The 17,814-nt window shown below is 40.7% G+C and overlaps 1 protein-coding gene across 2 annotated transcripts in view; it reads right to left on the reverse strand.

Annotated features, from left to right (window-relative positions):
* Positions 1–350: 350 nt before the first annotated feature.
* The window catches only part of ttk (ttk protein kinase), a 77,074-nt gene continuing 59,610 nt past the window's right edge, over positions 351–17,814 (reverse strand). For both annotated transcript variants that reach the window (XM_078542457.1, XM_078542458.1), the window contains exons 19-22: positions 14,146–14,322; positions 10,665–10,755; positions 8,448–8,542; positions 351–1,994 (exon numbers count right to left, since the gene is read on the reverse strand). In XM_078542457.1, coding sequence (XP_078398583.1) covers positions 1,917–1,994; positions 8,448–8,542; positions 10,665–10,755; positions 14,146–14,322 — 441 coding nt within the window. In that variant the 3' untranslated portion in view covers positions 351–1,916. The remainder of the gene's footprint in view (positions 1,995–8,447; positions 8,543–10,664; positions 10,756–14,145; positions 14,323–17,814) is intronic.

Genomic DNA, 17,814 nt, shown 5'->3' on the forward strand with positions numbered 1-17,814 from the left:
CTACATGAGATGGACTGTAGTGGTTCAAGAAGACAGTTCATCACTAGCTTCTCAAGCATATTTAGGTTTGGGCAACAAATACTGGCCCTGTCAGCAACACTTGCATCCCAGGAATTCAAGAAAGAAATATCTAGTCATAGAGGTTGCATAAAGATTCAAGGACCAGAAAACAGCTGCTGATATCAGATTTAAACATTCCAAATCTTTGCTGGAATCTTTGAATCTTCATATAAATAAAATATTGAAAACTGTGTACACAAACAGGCCTAACTGGACAATGGGCTAATAATGTACTTGTAGGTACTGTGACCATTACATCAAGGTCTAAGAAAAAAAAAGATAATAGCTGATTTGGTACAAATATTGAATTGGAATAGGAACACCAAACCAATTTTTATTCACTGCTTAAACCACATTTTTCAAGTGAGCGACAATTGGTACATGAAACTGCAGAGAATCTCTCTTCAATAGTAACTATTATCTCATACTTTCTGAAGCAAATTTGTATTACGTTTAGAATGCATGAGCTTAACCACAAATACTTATACCTTTACTAATGTCACATTTCACATTATAACATTGTGATAACTAACGTCTCAAAATTTCACTTGAATTGCCAGTTAGCTTCAACTTTCCTTCAGTTAAAGTTGGCTAGATCTATAATTTAATGCTCTTTTTTCCTCTCCCAAAGGCATCAATTTAAACACTAATTATCCAACAAACTCAAATTCTCCAATATCTAAATTATGTATTTTCACAGTTCTTGCACAAGTATTTCCAAATCTCATGAGATTTGTAGGGAGAGAAGTTATGATATACCTATTAGAGGACAAACAAATATCACTATACAGAGCATTCATGGTGAATTAACCTTAGGCAACTACTTGAGTATAATGTACTTTCTTACATGTTCGTTTTATTTGCATTTACAAATCAATTAGGTCTAGCATATTAGTAACAATTGCAGTCAGATGATTATACTTATAGTTAGCATCAAAATCTGCCTTTTTTAAAATACAGGTGTTTTTGCGTGTTTAGCCAAGACCAGTTTTTTGGACACTTCTTCAGTTCAAAGTATTTACAGGTTATCATAATGTATGCAGGTAGCTGGGTAATGCAGCACACTGACTTATTAATCAGGTCGCATATAAAAAATTCACTGTAGAGGCAGGGAAACCCCCATCTCTTACTCATCTCAAATTCTAATTGATTGATGAATTAAATACAAATTCAAGGTTTTAAAGCCTGAAATGCAAGAGCGACAAAGTGGGTTAAACTCTACCTTTTCACCTTGGATACCCAGGTTGAATTTTAGCCCGAGAGGATGGGTGTAAAATCCCTGGTAGCTGAATATAAATGAGGTTTGGATAGTCTGCATTCAGTTCCTGGACCTAGGTAATGTACGGGAACACGGCATAAAACTTAATTTGACAATCTCAGAGACCCAGAGATCATTAAGAAATCGTGCAGAAAGATCAGACGAAACAGTGGCGACTGGTCTTCCAAGGTTAGTGAAGCATAGACGGAGCTATACTTTGCTTCTAACTTCTAAATCTGACATGGGAGTGCTGATGAAAAGAAAAAAACAGTTATCTCATTTGAGAAAAGCTTGATTCTCCTATTTTTAAAAACAGTGCTAAGTGCTTAGGGTAAACCACAGTCCTTCTCCTCAACTCAGCAGTCTTGTGTGCTACAACTATTACAGTTGGATGGTAAGACACCATGATGACACAACAAACTATATATTATAAACACATATAAGATCAGTGACAGCCACAAGACAGTTTTCAAAGGATTGAATCAATTTTCCATCACTCTACATGTCCCAAGAAACATATTCTCCAAACTCCCAGTCTTTGCATCTGCTATTCTCTGGCTTGATCCACATTTTTCAGAGGAATGCATCATCATACTTGCTACAAATTGTGACGGGATGGCTTCATAAAAGCAGATACATCAAGATCATGGCCATTGTTGCACTGCTCCCATAAAGTCTACAAAAAAATTTGGGAAAAAAAAGTTAGATTGATGTAGTTTTGCTGTTTCAACATTTAAAACTGTTAAAATCTTAGTTGTAATGATACAGCATTGAATGTGAATTCCATGATGCAGACCTTACTTTTCAGAAAATGGAATGTAGTTTGAGTGCACAGACAGGTTACTATTTGTAGCCCAAATTGCTTGCTCTACTTCAATAAACTAGGGTGTTAACTTTAAACAAAAAACCAGATAGTGCTTCAGGATAAAATACTCTGCGCAGAAGTATTCACAATTCAAATGTGAATAGCACATTTATAGATGTGGTCAGCCCACAGCTTAAGAGTACGCAGGGAGAGAGCGAATGGGTGACCACCAGGCAGTCAAAAAGTAAAAGGCAGATAAATCCAGGAGACCCTGAGTGCATCCCACTTCCCAACTAGTATTCCGTTCTGAATACTGCTGAAAGTGACGGTCCATCTGGGGAGTGCAGCCAGAACCAAGTACATGGCACCATGGGTGGCTCAGCTGCATGGGTCCGGGAGAGGGGGTGGGGGGATTTGGAGAGTATGGTACAAGAAAGCCTAGAAAAAAATAGTGATAGTTGATTCAATAGTTAGGGAACAGAATAGGTGTTTCTGCAGCCGCAGACATGAATCCATGATGGTTTGTTGCCTCCCTGGTGCCAGGGTCAAGGATGTCACTGAGAGCACCCTGACAGACTGGGGGTGGGTGGGTGAACAACCAGCAGTCATGGTCCACATTGGTTAAAAACAACAGGAGGTAGAAAGAGGGATGTGATCTTGCATTCCGAATTTAGGGAGCTAGGTAGAAAATTAGCAAGACCTCAAAAGTAGTAATCTCCGAAATACTCCTGGTGCCACATGCAAGTGAGTACAGAAATAGAAGGCTAAAACAGATGAATGTGTGGCTGGTGCAAGAGGGAGGGATTAAGATTCTTAGGAAATTGGTACTGGCTCTGGAGAAGGGACCTGGACAAGCCCGACATGTTGCACCTGAACAGAGCCAGGACTGAGTTCCTTGCAGGGAGTTTGCTGGTGCTGTTGGGGAGAGTTTAAACTAACTTGGCAGGCACGTGGGAACAAGGAGAAAATATCAGAAAGGAATATCAAGGTGCACAAAATACTGGGAAAGACAGATAGCACTAAAATAGAGAATAGCAAGTTAATAGGTGGGTTCAGAATAAAAGAGATGGTAATAGAATCTAAATCAGGGTTACTGTGCACGCATGTGAATGCACGGTGTGTGGTAAATAAGATTGATGAGTTACAGGCACAGATTGCCATGTGGAATTACGATGTTATGGCTATAAAGGAGACCTGGCTCAAAGGAGGACAGGACCAGGTGTTAAATATTCCTGGATATAAAGATGTTCAGGAAAGATAGGAAAGTAAGAAAATGGGCAGGGGTGGTGGTTTTGATTAAGGAGAGCATTTCCGTGCTGGAAGACTTTAATTATCTGAAAAAAAGGTCGGGATAGTGGTAGTGTAAAGGGCAGAGAGAGGCAAGAGTTCCTAGAGTGTGTTCAGGAAACATTATGTTTCTAGACCAATGAGGAAGAAGACTCTGCTAGACCTGGTTCTTGGGAATGAGGTGGGCCAAGTAGATAAAGTGTCAGTTAGAGGACAGTGATCATTGTATCATAAGGTTTACGATGACTATGGAAATTGCAGAGGCACTATCCATAATTTTTCAGTCTTCCTTAGACTCAGGGGTAGTGCCAGAGGACTAGAGAATTGCACACATTATACCCTTGTGCAAAAAAGCATGTAAGGATAAGCCCAGCAATTACAGACCAGTCAGTTTAACTTCAGTGATGGAGAAACTTCTAGAAACTATAATTCGGGACAGAATTAATCATATGCACAGATGCAGATTAACTAAGGAAAAGTTCTTAAAGGAAAATTGTGTTTAACTAAATTTCTAGAGTTTTTCGAAAAGGTAACAGATGGTTGATGAGGGTAATGCTGTTGATGTGGTGTACATTGACTTTTAAAAGGCATTTGATACAATGCCACACAACAGACTTGTGAGAAAAGTTATAGCTCATGGAATAAAAGGGACAGTGGCAACATTGATACAAAATTAGCTGAATGACAGGAAACAGAGTAACAGTTAATGGATGTTTTCAGACTGGAGGAAGGCTTGTAGTGGAGTTCCCCAGGGGTTGGTCTTGGGATCCTTGCCTTCGTATACAGGGAACCATTTCAAAATTTGCAGATGTTACAAAACTTGGAAGCATTGTAAACTGTGAGGAGGACAGTGCAGAACCTCAAAAGGACTTAGACAAGTTAGTGGAATGTGCGGATAGGTGGCAGATGAAGTGCAATGCGGAGAAATGTGAGGTGATACATTTTGGTTGGAAGAACATGAAAAGACAGTATAAAATAAAAGGGTACTATGCCAAAGTGGGTGCAGGAGCAGAGGGACCTGGGTGTATATGTGCATAAGTCGTTAAAGGTGGCAGGACAGGTTAAGAGAGCAGTTAATAAAGCATACAGTATTCTAGGCTTCAGGAGCATAGTGTACAAGAACAAGGAGGTTATGTTGAACTTGCATAACACACTAGTTACACCTTAGCTGGAGTATTGCATGCAGTTCTTGATGCCACATTTTGGGAAGGATGTGGAGGCATCTCAAGGGATAAGAGAGGATGGTTCCAGGGATGAGGAACTTCAGTCATGAATTAAGATTGGAAAAGTTAGGATTGTTTTCCTTAGAGAAAGGGCCAAAAGAAGGCTTGATAAAGGTATTCAAAATCATGGGGGGTCTGGACAGAGTAGATAGGGAGAAACCGCTCTCACTCTTGAAAGGATCGAGAACAAGAAGGCACAGATTTATAGAAATTGCCAAAAGCAGCAAAAGTGATAGGAGAGAAAAGGTTTTTCACACAGCAAGTAGTTAGGGTCTGGTATGCAGTGCCTGAAAATGTGGTGCAGGCAGGTTCAATCGAGGCATTCATGAGGGAATTAGATCATTATTTGAAAAGAAACAATCTGCAGGGTGACAGGGAGAAGGCAGGAGAATGCCATTAGGTGAAATGCTCATTTGGAGAAGCGGTACAAACATAATGGGCCAAATGGTCTCATTCTGCGCTGTAACAATTCTGTGATAATGTTAAAGTGCCTCCACCCATTTAATTTTTTTAATTTAAAAAAGCATTATCCTGGACACCACAAACATGCTCTGTATGTAATCAACTGTTTCCACTGAGGATATGTATATATCATTCCAGAAGGCAGCCCCAGTGCAGAGTTTTTAGTTTGGTAACAATTGAGCACCATGTTATTTTGTGAAGTACACTGTAAAGCCAAATTCTTGCCATTGGTAGGATACAGAGAAATGTAGCAACCAACCAGTAAGCAAATATACTGATTTGTGTACCACCTTATGGAACATAATCTGGAAAGGTTCCAATTCAGTATTATCAGAAATATGTATCAGTTAGACCAAATGTAGCCAGTAGAAATTTTCAATCAAACATACTATTCCAAAATACTCTAGGTAATACCATATTGTAATAATGTTTTTTGGGGAAAAAGCAAAAACCATATAATTTTGAGCTACATTACAACATAAAATATCTTTATAGACAGAAACCCATACATAGATTTCCTTAGCTCAGTTGATAGCCTCAGAGTGAGGTGGTTATGAGTTGAGGCCCCTCCCAGAGTTTAAGCATATAATCTGCAGACATTGTAATGCAGTGCCAAGGGAATGCCGCAATGTTGGAGGTACAATCCTTCAGATGAGGGGTGAGATAGAGTCCCAATCTTATGTCTAGCTGATAAATCACAACTGGCAAAGATCCCATGGTACTGTTTGCAGTACAGGGAATTTGTCTGGCCAACAATCTTTCCTCATCCACCACCACAAACAGATTAACCGGTCACTTGCATGTTCTGTGAACAAAACAGTTTTTGCATCTCTCAAATAGTTACTATGTTTATCTACAAGAGGAACTGCATTGCTACCTAATCAATCATGTGTGTCATGCTTCAGGAAGATTGTGGCAAAACCCTAGTTATTGCACTTCTTACTGGATTTGAGATTAGTTCTGGGTCTCAAACTGCAGTATAAATCAGGACATTGAAAAAAAAAATGAATGTGGAATAGGCAGTTTAAAAATGAAATAAACTTAAAGAAACAGAAGTGATAGCAAATAGGTTAATTATTTATAAAAACAAAAAACTACTGCGGATGCTGGAAATCCAAAACAAAAACAAAATTACCTGGAAAAACTCAGCAGGTCTGGCAGCATCGGTGGAGAAGAAAAGAGTTGACGTTTCGAGTCCACATGACCCTTCAACAGAACTGTTATTAGATTGAACGGGCAGTGAAAAATTCAGGACAATTGTTTACTTAATGGCCTTGATAGGCCTTTTAATTGTCGGCGGGTGCGCTTCCAGCTCCAGCGTGCCCCTGCCAACCTAGCTATTGAGAGTGCGTGTTGACATTAGCACGCTCAGCCAACGTGTCGGATGCACGCACACACACCAAGCGTAATTTTCTGCCCCATCTCTGGAATTCAGCTCTTTTGCCCATGTTTGGATCAAGGCTGTGAGGAGGTCTGGAGCTTGTTCTGGCAGAAGGCAAACTGAGCATTAGTGAGCAGGTTTTATTTTTAATTACTGCTTGATGGCACCTTCCATCATGACTGAAAATAGGCTGATGGGTTGGTAATTGGCTGGATTGGATTTGTGCTGCTTTTTGTGGACAGGACATAACTAACAAATCTTCCACTTTGTGAGGTAGATACCAAGCTGCAGCCGTATTGGAACTGCTTGGCTGGAGGCGTGGCTGGTTGTGGGCACATGTCTTCAACACTGCAGCCAGGAGGTTTTTGGGGCCCATAGAAAAGTCATATCATTGATGAAATATAATTCTGGCACTTGCACTCACATTTTCACATATTGAGTGCAATCTGTAAAGTCTTGGATTAGAAACAGCACTGTTGAATTTCAAATCTGAGTTTGTTACCGAGCAGAGGCAGGAATTTTGCTGTGGCAGTTAGTTGGGTCAGGGAGGGAGGGGGTTGGGGGCAAAAAGAGAAGGATCAGGAATAAGGGATGATAAAATACTAATATCACCACCGTCAAAACCCCTTTGTCCTTTTGTCTTTGGCAATCTCTTCTTTGCCTCCACCTATCACTGGCCCTCTATCCAGCTCTAACTGTACCACCCCCCTCAACCAGCTTATATTTCACCTCATTTCTATATTTCCTCAGTTCTGATGAAGAGTTGTACGGACTCGAAACGTTAACTGTGTTCCTCTCCGCAGATGCTGTCAGACGTGCTGTTTTTCCAGCTATTTTTGTTTTTGTTTCAGATTTCCAGCATCCGCAGTATTTTGCTTTTATGATAAAATACATCTTTGAGCTAACTATTAAGAAGCACAAGAATAGCCAAGTACCACCATTACAACCCTGAAAGCACACCACACCACACAGCCAGGTCAATGCATGACCCTGGGAGACAATGTTTTATAGACATCACCAGCACAAGGAGGCAACACCTACTGGAGATATCCCATTGAATATTGCACTGCAAACAGGGCAATTTGAGGAGAAAAAAAAAATCCAGGCTGAACTGATGTTTCTGTAAAATATCTGCTGCATTTCTAAGTAATTTATAACACTTTGAGACACAATAAAGTATTATAGGTATGATGTCCAAAATCTGACACCCTCAGGAGCAAGACAGTGCTGGATTTCGGATTTTGGGCGTCCAATCCGTAAAGTGCTTGACCAGCACGCCATTTCAAAAATGGCTGGTTATTCAAATTGCTTTATGTGGATAGTCATGTTTGAAGACACCCTTAAGATATCCTAACCGGTGACCTCTACCATCTAGAAGGGCAATTGCAGCAGGTGCATGGGCACCATTGCCTCCAAGTTCCTCCCCAAGCCACACACCATCATGACTTGGAAATATATCACCATTCTTTCACTGTCACTAGGTCAAAATCCTGGAACTCCCTCCCCAACAGCACTGTGGGTGTACCTACATGGACTGCAGTAGTTCAAGAAGGCAGCTCACCACCACCTTCTCAAGGGCAATTGGGGATAGGCAATAAATACTGACCTAGCCAGCAACACCCACACCCCATGAAAGAATAAAAAAAAAAGACAGCGTGTCAATTACCAGCCTTTTAGCAAGGCTGCTCCTGTTCAAGTCTGGAAAACCATTTTTCAAGCAGAAAGCCAGCAAGGAGTGACTAAATAGTAAAGTTCTCTATTATAAAAATGACCCAATTTTGGACAATTCCGGTTTCGGGCAGCTGGATTTTGGTTATTGTACCTGTATATAAATAAAGCAAACTACAATTTACAGAAAAACAATATGGTAGAAGTTCTGCAGCAGTTCCTAATTTTAAAAAGTGGATAGTTAACTACAAAACAATTATCTACAATTCCAAAATATGAACTAGAAGTCAAGATACAACTTACTCTAGCTGCCCTTGTGATGCTGTTTGGGGAATTCAAAGCTACCAACTGGCTCAAGATGTGCTGCATTTCTTTTCTGGATGTCTTGCTGGGTTCCACTATTACACAAAATAAAGCATTCCATTGTTATGTCTGACACAAACTCTCAAACAATTCAGCCAGTTACAGGAACATAGTCTTCAAAAAGTGGCACTTTTATTTAAAATTTAATCCCAAGTCAGCAACCCTGTCCCATATTTTCTTTCCAGTCATTATGCAAATTGCAAGTGCACATTTAAAAAATATCTTTTTAACATTTCACACACACACTTAATTTTGACACAGGGATAGTGATTCTCATTTTGTTTTGCACTCAAAGACCAACTAATGTTTTAATCACTTTTTCTAAGAATTTTCAGAACGATCATTAAATTCCTTGTTACTGTGCAAAGTTCAACTTCCCTTTTTACCCCATGTAGATATATTTCACCTTTTTTGTAAGAATGATGTTAGTGACTTTTGAAGTTTCCAAACTGGACAGCCTATTAAGAACAAAGGATTAAGAGTACACAGGAAAAACCTCTCCTCTATGGCGGTGATGCTTTATGCACAGCACAGTTCTGAAGAAGAGTCATATGGACTCAAAACGTTAACTGTCTTTCTCTCCACAGATGCTGTCAGACCTGAGCTTTTCCAGCAATTTTTGGTTTTGTTTCAGACATACATTCACCACCCAGAGTCATGTAGGAAATCTCCTAGGAAAGGCAGAAAATATATTTTTGATACTGATTGAGATAAATATTGACTGGGAGAGGTGGCTTGATAGAGGTTTACAAAATCAAGGGGTCTGATCAGAGTAGATATGGAAAAACTGCTCCCATTGGCGGAAGGAACAAGAACAAGAGGGCACAGATTTAAGGTAATTGGCCAGAGAAGCAATGGAGACATGAGGAAAAATGTTTCAAGCAGCAAGTGGTTGGGATCTGGAGTGCACGGCCTAAGTGTGGTGGAGGCAGGTTCAATTGAAATGTGGAAGAGGGAATTGGATTATGATCTGACAAGGAAGAAGGTGCAGGGCTACAGGAAGGCAGCCAGGAATTGTGAATGGCACTAGATAAATTGCTCCTTTGGAGAGTCAGCTCAGACACGACAGGTTCAATGACCTCCTTCTATGCTGTAACCATTCTGCCATTCCTTGTGACAATGTCAGTGCTCTTCTACAAAATAGTGCCATGGTATCTTTTACATCCACGAGAAGGCAGACAAAGCCTTGGTTTAATGTTTCATCTGAAAGACGGTACTCGCCAACTCCCTCAGTACTACATACGAATTAGAAGCCCCTCAAGCCTGCTCCATCTTTCAATAAGATCATTGCTGATTTGATTGTGGCCTCAACCCCACATTCCGCTTACCCACGATAACCTAGACTCCCTTGTTAGTCAAGAATCTATCTACCTCTGCCTTAAAGATATTCAATGGCTCTGTCTCCACCGGTCTCCAGGGAAGAACGTTCCAAAGTCTCACGACTCAGAAAAAATGTCTTCTTTTCTACATCTTAAATGAGACCCCCCTTATTTTTAAAACTGTGTCCCCTAGTACTAGTCTCCCTCACAAGGAGAAATATCCTTTCAGCATCCACTCTGTCAAGTCCCCTCAGGGTCTTAGATGTTTCAATAAGATCACCTCTCATTCCTCTAAACTCCAACAGATACAGACCCAGCCTGTCTAATCTTTCCTCCTGCAGATTTTCAGCAATTTTAGCTCCACCAGCCAATTGAAAACTTATAATAATGTGGTCACAATTACCCAGGTGTTCTCCCATAGGGAGCCCAATACCAATTGAGGCTGCTTTTAAAGACTAGATCTATTCTGAGTGCCTGGATTCCTCTTGGAGGCATAGACATACAGAAACTTTCAGCAAGATGGAAAATCTTGGACTGTAAAATTCTGTGATTCTAAATGGTGGTCATTTTGGCCTGTTATGCCTATTTTACACCCTTAATTTTTCCTATAGTCCTTGAAATTTATTCCTTTTCAAGAATACATCTAATTTTCTTTTGAAAGTTACGACTGAATCTGCTTCCTCCTTAGGCAGTGCATTTCAAACCATAATATATACTATGTAAAAAATAAAATCTTCCTTTTGGTTTCTTTGTCAATTATCTTAAATATGAGTCTTCTGATTACAGAGTTAAAAGTTCAATACGTCGGAAACAGCCAATGCAAGGTTAAACGACCTACCTGACTCTTGCTGAACTTGGAGATGTACGTAGGGATGATCAAGCAGAGCAGCAATAGATATCCTTTCCTTAGGATTCCTTATCAAGCATTTCTATTGATATACAACAAGTTTTAACTCTTAATAGAACAAGGGACCACACTACAGAATATTTAGTCATAAATCCTTCACCTTTCAGATTAAAAATGACATCAAATGTCAGTCTCTCAAACTTGTTGCAGTTTCAAATCTTATATAGTGAATTAAAGAATCACTTCATTATTTTTAAGTTTCTCAATTAAGTCGGACTGTTTAAACATGTACTTTTACTGCACCATTTAGAATACATGTATTAAGTATGGAGTCACATTTACTTTTTCTTTTCTCTCCAATGAACAGATATAAGACTCAAACCCAGGTAATTGCATCTTAGAACCATAGACCTTTGTAGGAGAGGAGGCAGCTATTTGATCCACTGCTTTGGTGTTGGCTCTTTGACTCACTGCCTAATGGAATTCCTATTTCTCTGCGTCTTTCTCTGCTTCAAATATTTATCTACTTTTCCCTTAAAGGATGCAATTACCTCTGCTTTAACTACTCCGTGGCAAATCTTTCCATGTTTCAAAAACACATTGCATGAAGATCTGCTTCCTAACCTCCCTCCTCACAGTCAGTAACAATTTAAAATGGAGGACTCTCCATTCTGTGAAAATAGTCTTTCCCTATTCACCAAGTAAATACCTTCAATTTTAAAAGCCTCTTACATTTCTTCAGTCTCTTCTACCTCAGTGGAAAGTCCCACTATCTCAAAAATCTCCTCATAACTATCAGCTATTCATCTCTAAATCCCATAGATTCATGGGAAATCTATGCTGTAAGCTCTCCATTACTATGAAAGTCCTTCCAATAAAAAGGAAGGAATAACTAAAAACACTCAATTGCCTTGTTAGGAAATAGGGAACAAGAGAACAGAGTAGGCACATTGGATTAGAACTAATGCTCATGTGGAGGATAATCTAAGGCCCCTTAGACAGCACCTTCCAAACCCACAACCACTACCACCTAGAAGGGCAAAGGCAGCAGGTAGATGGGAACAACACCATCTGGAAGTTCCCTTCCAAGTCACTCACCATCCTGACTTGGAAATATATCACTGTTCCTTCACTGTCACTGGTCAAAATCCTGGAACTCCCTGCCTAACAACACTGTGGGTGTACCTACACCACATGGACTGCAGCGGTTCAAGGAGGCAGCTCACCACCACCTTCTCAAGGGCAATTAAGGATAGGCAATAAACGCTGGCCCAGCCAGCAAAGCCCACATCCGGAGAATGAATAAAAAATAATTAATTAACATGGTTTGAATGGCTTATTTCCACCATGAATTTTCTAAGTAATTCATCGAAAAATGGAACACAAACATTTACAACAGGAGCACTCAGACAGCCACTTCAGTAGCTGGTCACAAAATAATTGTAACTTTCCACCACCTGGCAGTGGTGTGAGGCAGCCTCAAATCTCTTTACCCCTCAAACTCCAAGGCCAGAATTTTCAGCTTGGCACGCGGGCCCCACCCGCTGAGGTGTAAAATGACGCAGGGTGACGTTGGGTGTGCATCCTGACGTCGCCATGCGTCATTTAGATTTTCAGTTCAGCGCACGCGCAGCCAAGTTGGTTGCATGCCCGCCGAACTGTCAAAGGGGAAAATTCTCCCCCAACTCAAACTCAAAAGCCATGGTGCTTTTCATTTGATGGGAAGGCAAGCTTGATTTTATTTCCAAAATTAAAATTTATAGTTCAGTGAATTTTTATATTTCCTTTTTACAGCCATCAGCTGCCCCTTCCAGAGCCACAAATTAGTGTCCTCTAGCATCCCATTGAGCAGCCCAATTGCATCCCACTTCGCTGCTGTCCTGTTTGTTTTCAGCACCAGCAGCCTGTGCCTTCACTCCACTAGCCTCCAGATCAGAGATCCTCTCCCATTCCACCTGACCCAGTATCTTTCCAAATACCCCTCACATCAAATTCTTAGAACTAGTGGCTTAATTTCATGGCCTCTGACCCAGTAGACTCCAAAGCAGCCTGTTGGACATCAATAATCCCATGGTCGCTCTATGGACATAATCCAATTTCTTTAAACTCCACTTGAGAAAAAAACATTTCCAGATCTTTAATGGGAACCAGATTTTGCACACTCCAGTGGCTATCCTGCAAAACTGTGGAGCTGTGGAAGCTCTTTAGGAAACCCAACCCCACAGTGCATTTCAAAAAGGCAGTTCTCAGTGAAAACGAAACTTGAATTTTGACTTAGATTGAGAGGGGGGGTAGGGGGGAGGCAGCCAGTGGGCAGCCTTTCCTTCAGGTCTCACGCACTAGAGAAGTTATGAATAAAAAGTGGCTTAAAATAACAGCACTTTACAGCCTTCCGGACTTAACATTGAGTTCAACAACTTCAGACCATGAACTCTTTCTTCTATCATGACCCCTTTTATAATCCAATTTTTAAATCTTTATTTTCATTCATTTTTATTTATTTATTTTTTAAATACATTTTTTCTCATTTCTTTAATCCTTATTCCCCAAATCTATCCCCTCTCCCCGCCACAGGGCCATCTGTCACTTGTTTCTATGTTGTACATTCACAGAGCGCCGACCATTGTGCTATTAATACATTCTGGTACCTTACCTTTATGCCACTCTCAGCACCTTCTTTAGTCTTTAACACTGCCATGAACACGTCTTGTGTCCATGACACCTTTGTCAATCTCTCCTTAGTTGTCACCTATCCCTGACCTTCTACCTTGCTCCACCTGCTCTTAAACAGTATAAAATCCATGATATTTCTATTTCTCTTTAGCTCTGAAGATTCATACGGATTCGAAACGTTAATTGCTGAGTTTTTCCAGAATTTTCTGTTTTTATTTCAGATTTCCAGGATCCGTGGTATTTTGCTTTTATATTAAAATAACAGCCTTCCCAAAATCTGCAGCTGTGACAAATTTAATTTTTCTCTCTTTCCAACTTGGGGGAATGGGACAGGGAGGGGGCGCTAGTCGGACACACACACAAACACACGTGTTCCTGGGTTCCCACTGTTTTCTCCATTACTCAAGTTGATATTCAAGATGGACGGGGTCTTGTGGTGCAGTGGTAATGTCCCTACCTATGGACCAGAAGCTCTGGGTTCAAGTGCCTTTTCAGGGTTTGGTGACCATGGAAGGTTCATTCATAATGTGGCCAAAAAGGTTGATTATCAACCTGTAAATCCTTCCAATATGTTTAATGGCAGGCAGCAAGGCAGGAGAGTTTCCTGGTCAGCCAAACTGCAGAAGGCAATGGCAAACCACTGCAGTACATTGCCAAGCATAATCACGGACCAATCCAATGGAAATCCATGGTAGCTAACACCCTTTTAGAGCATGGTACCTGAAGGAGGAGGATTTCAAGATGAACATTTAAAATCAAATGCCGTTTTAAACAACTTGCTTGACAGAACATTGCATACCTTCAGTACATCAAGAAGATCTTTTTCTGGAATAGCAGGGAATTGTATTTCATAGTTTAGATCTGTAATAGCCTGTAGTTTACTGATATGATTTGTAAGGTGCTGAAACGGAGTCTTCCCATAAGTCATGTAGTACAAGATACAGCCAAGGGACCACACATCACTCTTTGGACTTATCTGTAAAGAAGTACACAGTGAAATTTGAATGGCACCAATCATGGTGGAATAGGTCTAAGTGATATAAGCCATTAAGTTCTCTGTTAAAGCTTGTGAAATAAAAGTGTTGAGCTAAAATGTTCAGCACTTTTTAAAAATCAACATTTTCTTTTTACTTCCAAGGAATAGCCAAGGATGATATATGTAGCAAAAAGCATATGATGCAACAATTGTGTATCTGTGCACTCTAGATCTGCTAACCTGAATCATAGATTTGCAATTCAGAGAATGGCATTGACATGGCCAGAATAGTGTATGCTATGAGCTATCTAACTAGAAAATAACCCAACAGACATTTCCATACTACCTTCTGATGAAAGATCAATCTGAAACGTTAACTTTGTTTCTCCCTCCATAGATGGTTGACTATTTCCAACATTTTCTGTTTTCAATCTTAATTACCTGTGCCCTTCAGAAAAGATGCTATGCTGCATGGCTTTAAGCCTCCATTCATATCTTGTCCAGGTATGAAATGCTGGCAGCCACTTTCTTTTCAAATTTTATCTTTACTAGTTTTAAAGTTGAGAGTATGTAGGAAGATGGTAACGAATTGCATCAGTTGGAGTTAGATACCGGCTGAGAATTTCCTCAGTGCTTCTCCCACTGAGGCAGTAATTCTGACAGAGCAGGAAGCCCCATAATACCCGATGCTGACACTTAATACTCAATAGAATAGATAGGCTTTAACTACACTGAGGGTTTTCCTCTGTTTTAGGAGCAATGGGAACGGCCTTGGACATTGACATCAATGTAATGGGGCTGCTGGGATTTAGCAGCATGGTGAAGGAGACAATTTCTTCAGTTTCACATCATTATGGAAGGAAAACCTAGGGTTTAGCAGAACTGGGTGAGTGGGACATAGAATATAAGGTGTGGCTCATTAGTGGATTTTTATCTTCCGTCAATAGTGAGGGGAGGGGTACGGCATTGGCCTAGTTACACAACATGGGTTAGGTGCATTGCGAGACAGGCGGGACCGGTTTGTAACTTTGCAAGAGGTCTCTGCGAGCCTGAAATTTGGGGGTAGATTTTCATCTTCACTGCCTGAGCAGTAATCTGGCAGACAGATCACCTTTATAATACCCAGGAATAAACAGGGGAGGGGTGCACATTAATCATCACAACTGTTGGTTTGTTTTCCAAAGGACAGGGGATCCACTCACCAGAATACTGCTTTGTCAGTGAAGATAAAAATCTACCTCAATGTTTTGCAGTTGGTTCCTGGAGGTACACTTTTGCTCATCTGTAAGTCATTCGCTATCTATCGTTGTCATATATCAGGGAAACGCAAGCATTGTAAACAGCATCAGCAAAACACAGGTGATAATTGTAATGATTAGAGGCTTTATTAATTCTCAAATTAGGAGAAAACGAGACAATATGCCTCTCAGCCTAAAAGTTTTTGAAATCTGAAGGTGCATAAGCTGCAAAAAGGGGTGATCAGTACAAATTTTGTTAGTTAATGTAGCTAAATGCTAAAGATACATCCTGGGAAAATGACATTGCACATTATCCTACAGCAGGACCACCCTTCATCCAACAGTCAGAATGATAGGAGCAAAAGATCCAAGGCTTTCGGGAGAGGCTGAAGCCCTCAACTAAACATTTGAGAGATACCAAAAGACATAAAATAACAATACAATTGAAAAACGTTATTGTTGCGAGCAATTTTTTATGTTTAACACTATTTTGAATTTTGGAAATTAAGTCAAGGAAATAGGGTAGACATTTTTCAGAAAAGCATTTGAGTCATTTGATTTGTTCAAAAAGAGTGAGTAAAAGATTTATATAGGATTTTTCCTTATAAATGTTTATTTAACAAGTTTCCATTATAAAGGCTGACGCAAAAATGACACGTTCCATAAGAACTGAAAACCATACAAAATAGTTTTAATATACTAGCTGCCATTGTACTACTTATGGTGAGTTGGAAGGTTAAACTGGAAAATGGTTGGTGAGTAAATGAAGTTGGGTTACATCACCAAGAGACAGAGGCCAGGATTTTCCCCTCAGTGATTTGGGGGCGGGGCCCGGTCGCCAAGGGGAAAATGACACGGGATGACATCGGGAGGAATCCCCGACGTTATCCCGGGCCATTTACATTTTTAGGAAGGTGGGTGGACAGCGAAATCAGCTGTCCGCCCGCCGACCTGTCAATGGCCAATTGAGGCCATTGACAGGCTAGTTAAAGTACTTAGAGGCCTGCCCAGCCAACCTTAAGGCTGGCAGGCAGGCCAGGAGCCCCAGTGGGCTTCTGATTATTCATGAAATTTCATCCACTGGCGGGATGAAGTTTCATGTCCATTTTGTACAAAAATAATAAAGTTTAGGTGTTCTTTATTAACATGTTCTATCTCGTGTGACTTGTCACATGAGGGGACATGTTAATAATTTTTTAATGTTTCTATTTTTAAAGTTTTTTCCACTGTCACTAATCTCTCAGACAGGACTTTGCCTCAGGGAGAAGTGCGCTCTGTCGTGCGCATGCGCGAAAGAGCGCACTTTGACAGTTGGGGAATCCCCCCACCGCTTCCCGTCGGGGGTGCCGCTGGGCGGGCCTTCATTGGCCCGCCCACTTAAAATAGCGGCGGGCCCCGTTTCAGTGGCAGGGGTCGGCTGCCCGCCCACCGCCAAGGCCCACACGCCATCCAAGGGCAAAATTCTGCCCAGAGTTTTAGCTGGAGTGAAAAAATGATTTGAAATAATAATTGGACTGTTTTCCAAACAGATTGAAATAGGTTTTTTCATGATTGTGTTTTATGTAGCATTGTTCACAGTAAGTCACAGAATATGACTGTGGATCTCTGATATTGTGCTGCTAGTCATTGATTACCCTCTGTTGGCTACATGTGTATGCTCTTTCGGTTTGCTTTTTTATCTTTAAAGTTGTTTATATCACATTCTTCTCCTCCTATCGCTATTTTGCTTTCTATGCCTCTCTTCTCGATGGGCAGAGTGGATATAGGTGGGGGGAGAGTTAAGCATGATGGCTGGTGGAGGAATCCAACTGGAGCTGTAGCAAGGTTTTGAGCGAAAGCAAGTTCCCGACCAGCTTGAGGCCTCTCCCATCTTCCCATAACACATTTGATCTAGACATCCATTTCTCACTTCTGCTTAGTGGGACTAGCTGATGCATTTGCACTCTGATGCTCTCCATCTGCACCTTCCACTTCCCATGGAACTAGATACCTTTCTTTGTAACCCATCCACTGTTACCAACCACCAAGTTCATCTTCCTTGCCCCATTTCCTCCATGTCCCGACCCCTTTTATTCCCCCCCTCTTCACACCACTACTTGCCCTGCATGTTCACACTCTACTTGTCGTGCCAAACCCCCTTCCACTTCACATACCCACAAATATTCCCATCATACTAAAATGTTATCTTTGTTTTGTGCTTAAACATGTAGCTACAGAAGTCCCAACCCTCATTGTTTTCTTTGCATTTCTCCTA

Source organism: Cetorhinus maximus, chromosome 5 (genome assembly GCF_964194155.1).
Source record: "Cetorhinus maximus chromosome 5, sCetMax3.hap1.1, whole genome shotgun sequence".
In the NCBI taxonomy this organism is placed as follows: domain Eukaryota; kingdom Metazoa; phylum Chordata; class Chondrichthyes; order Lamniformes; family Cetorhinidae; genus Cetorhinus; species Cetorhinus maximus.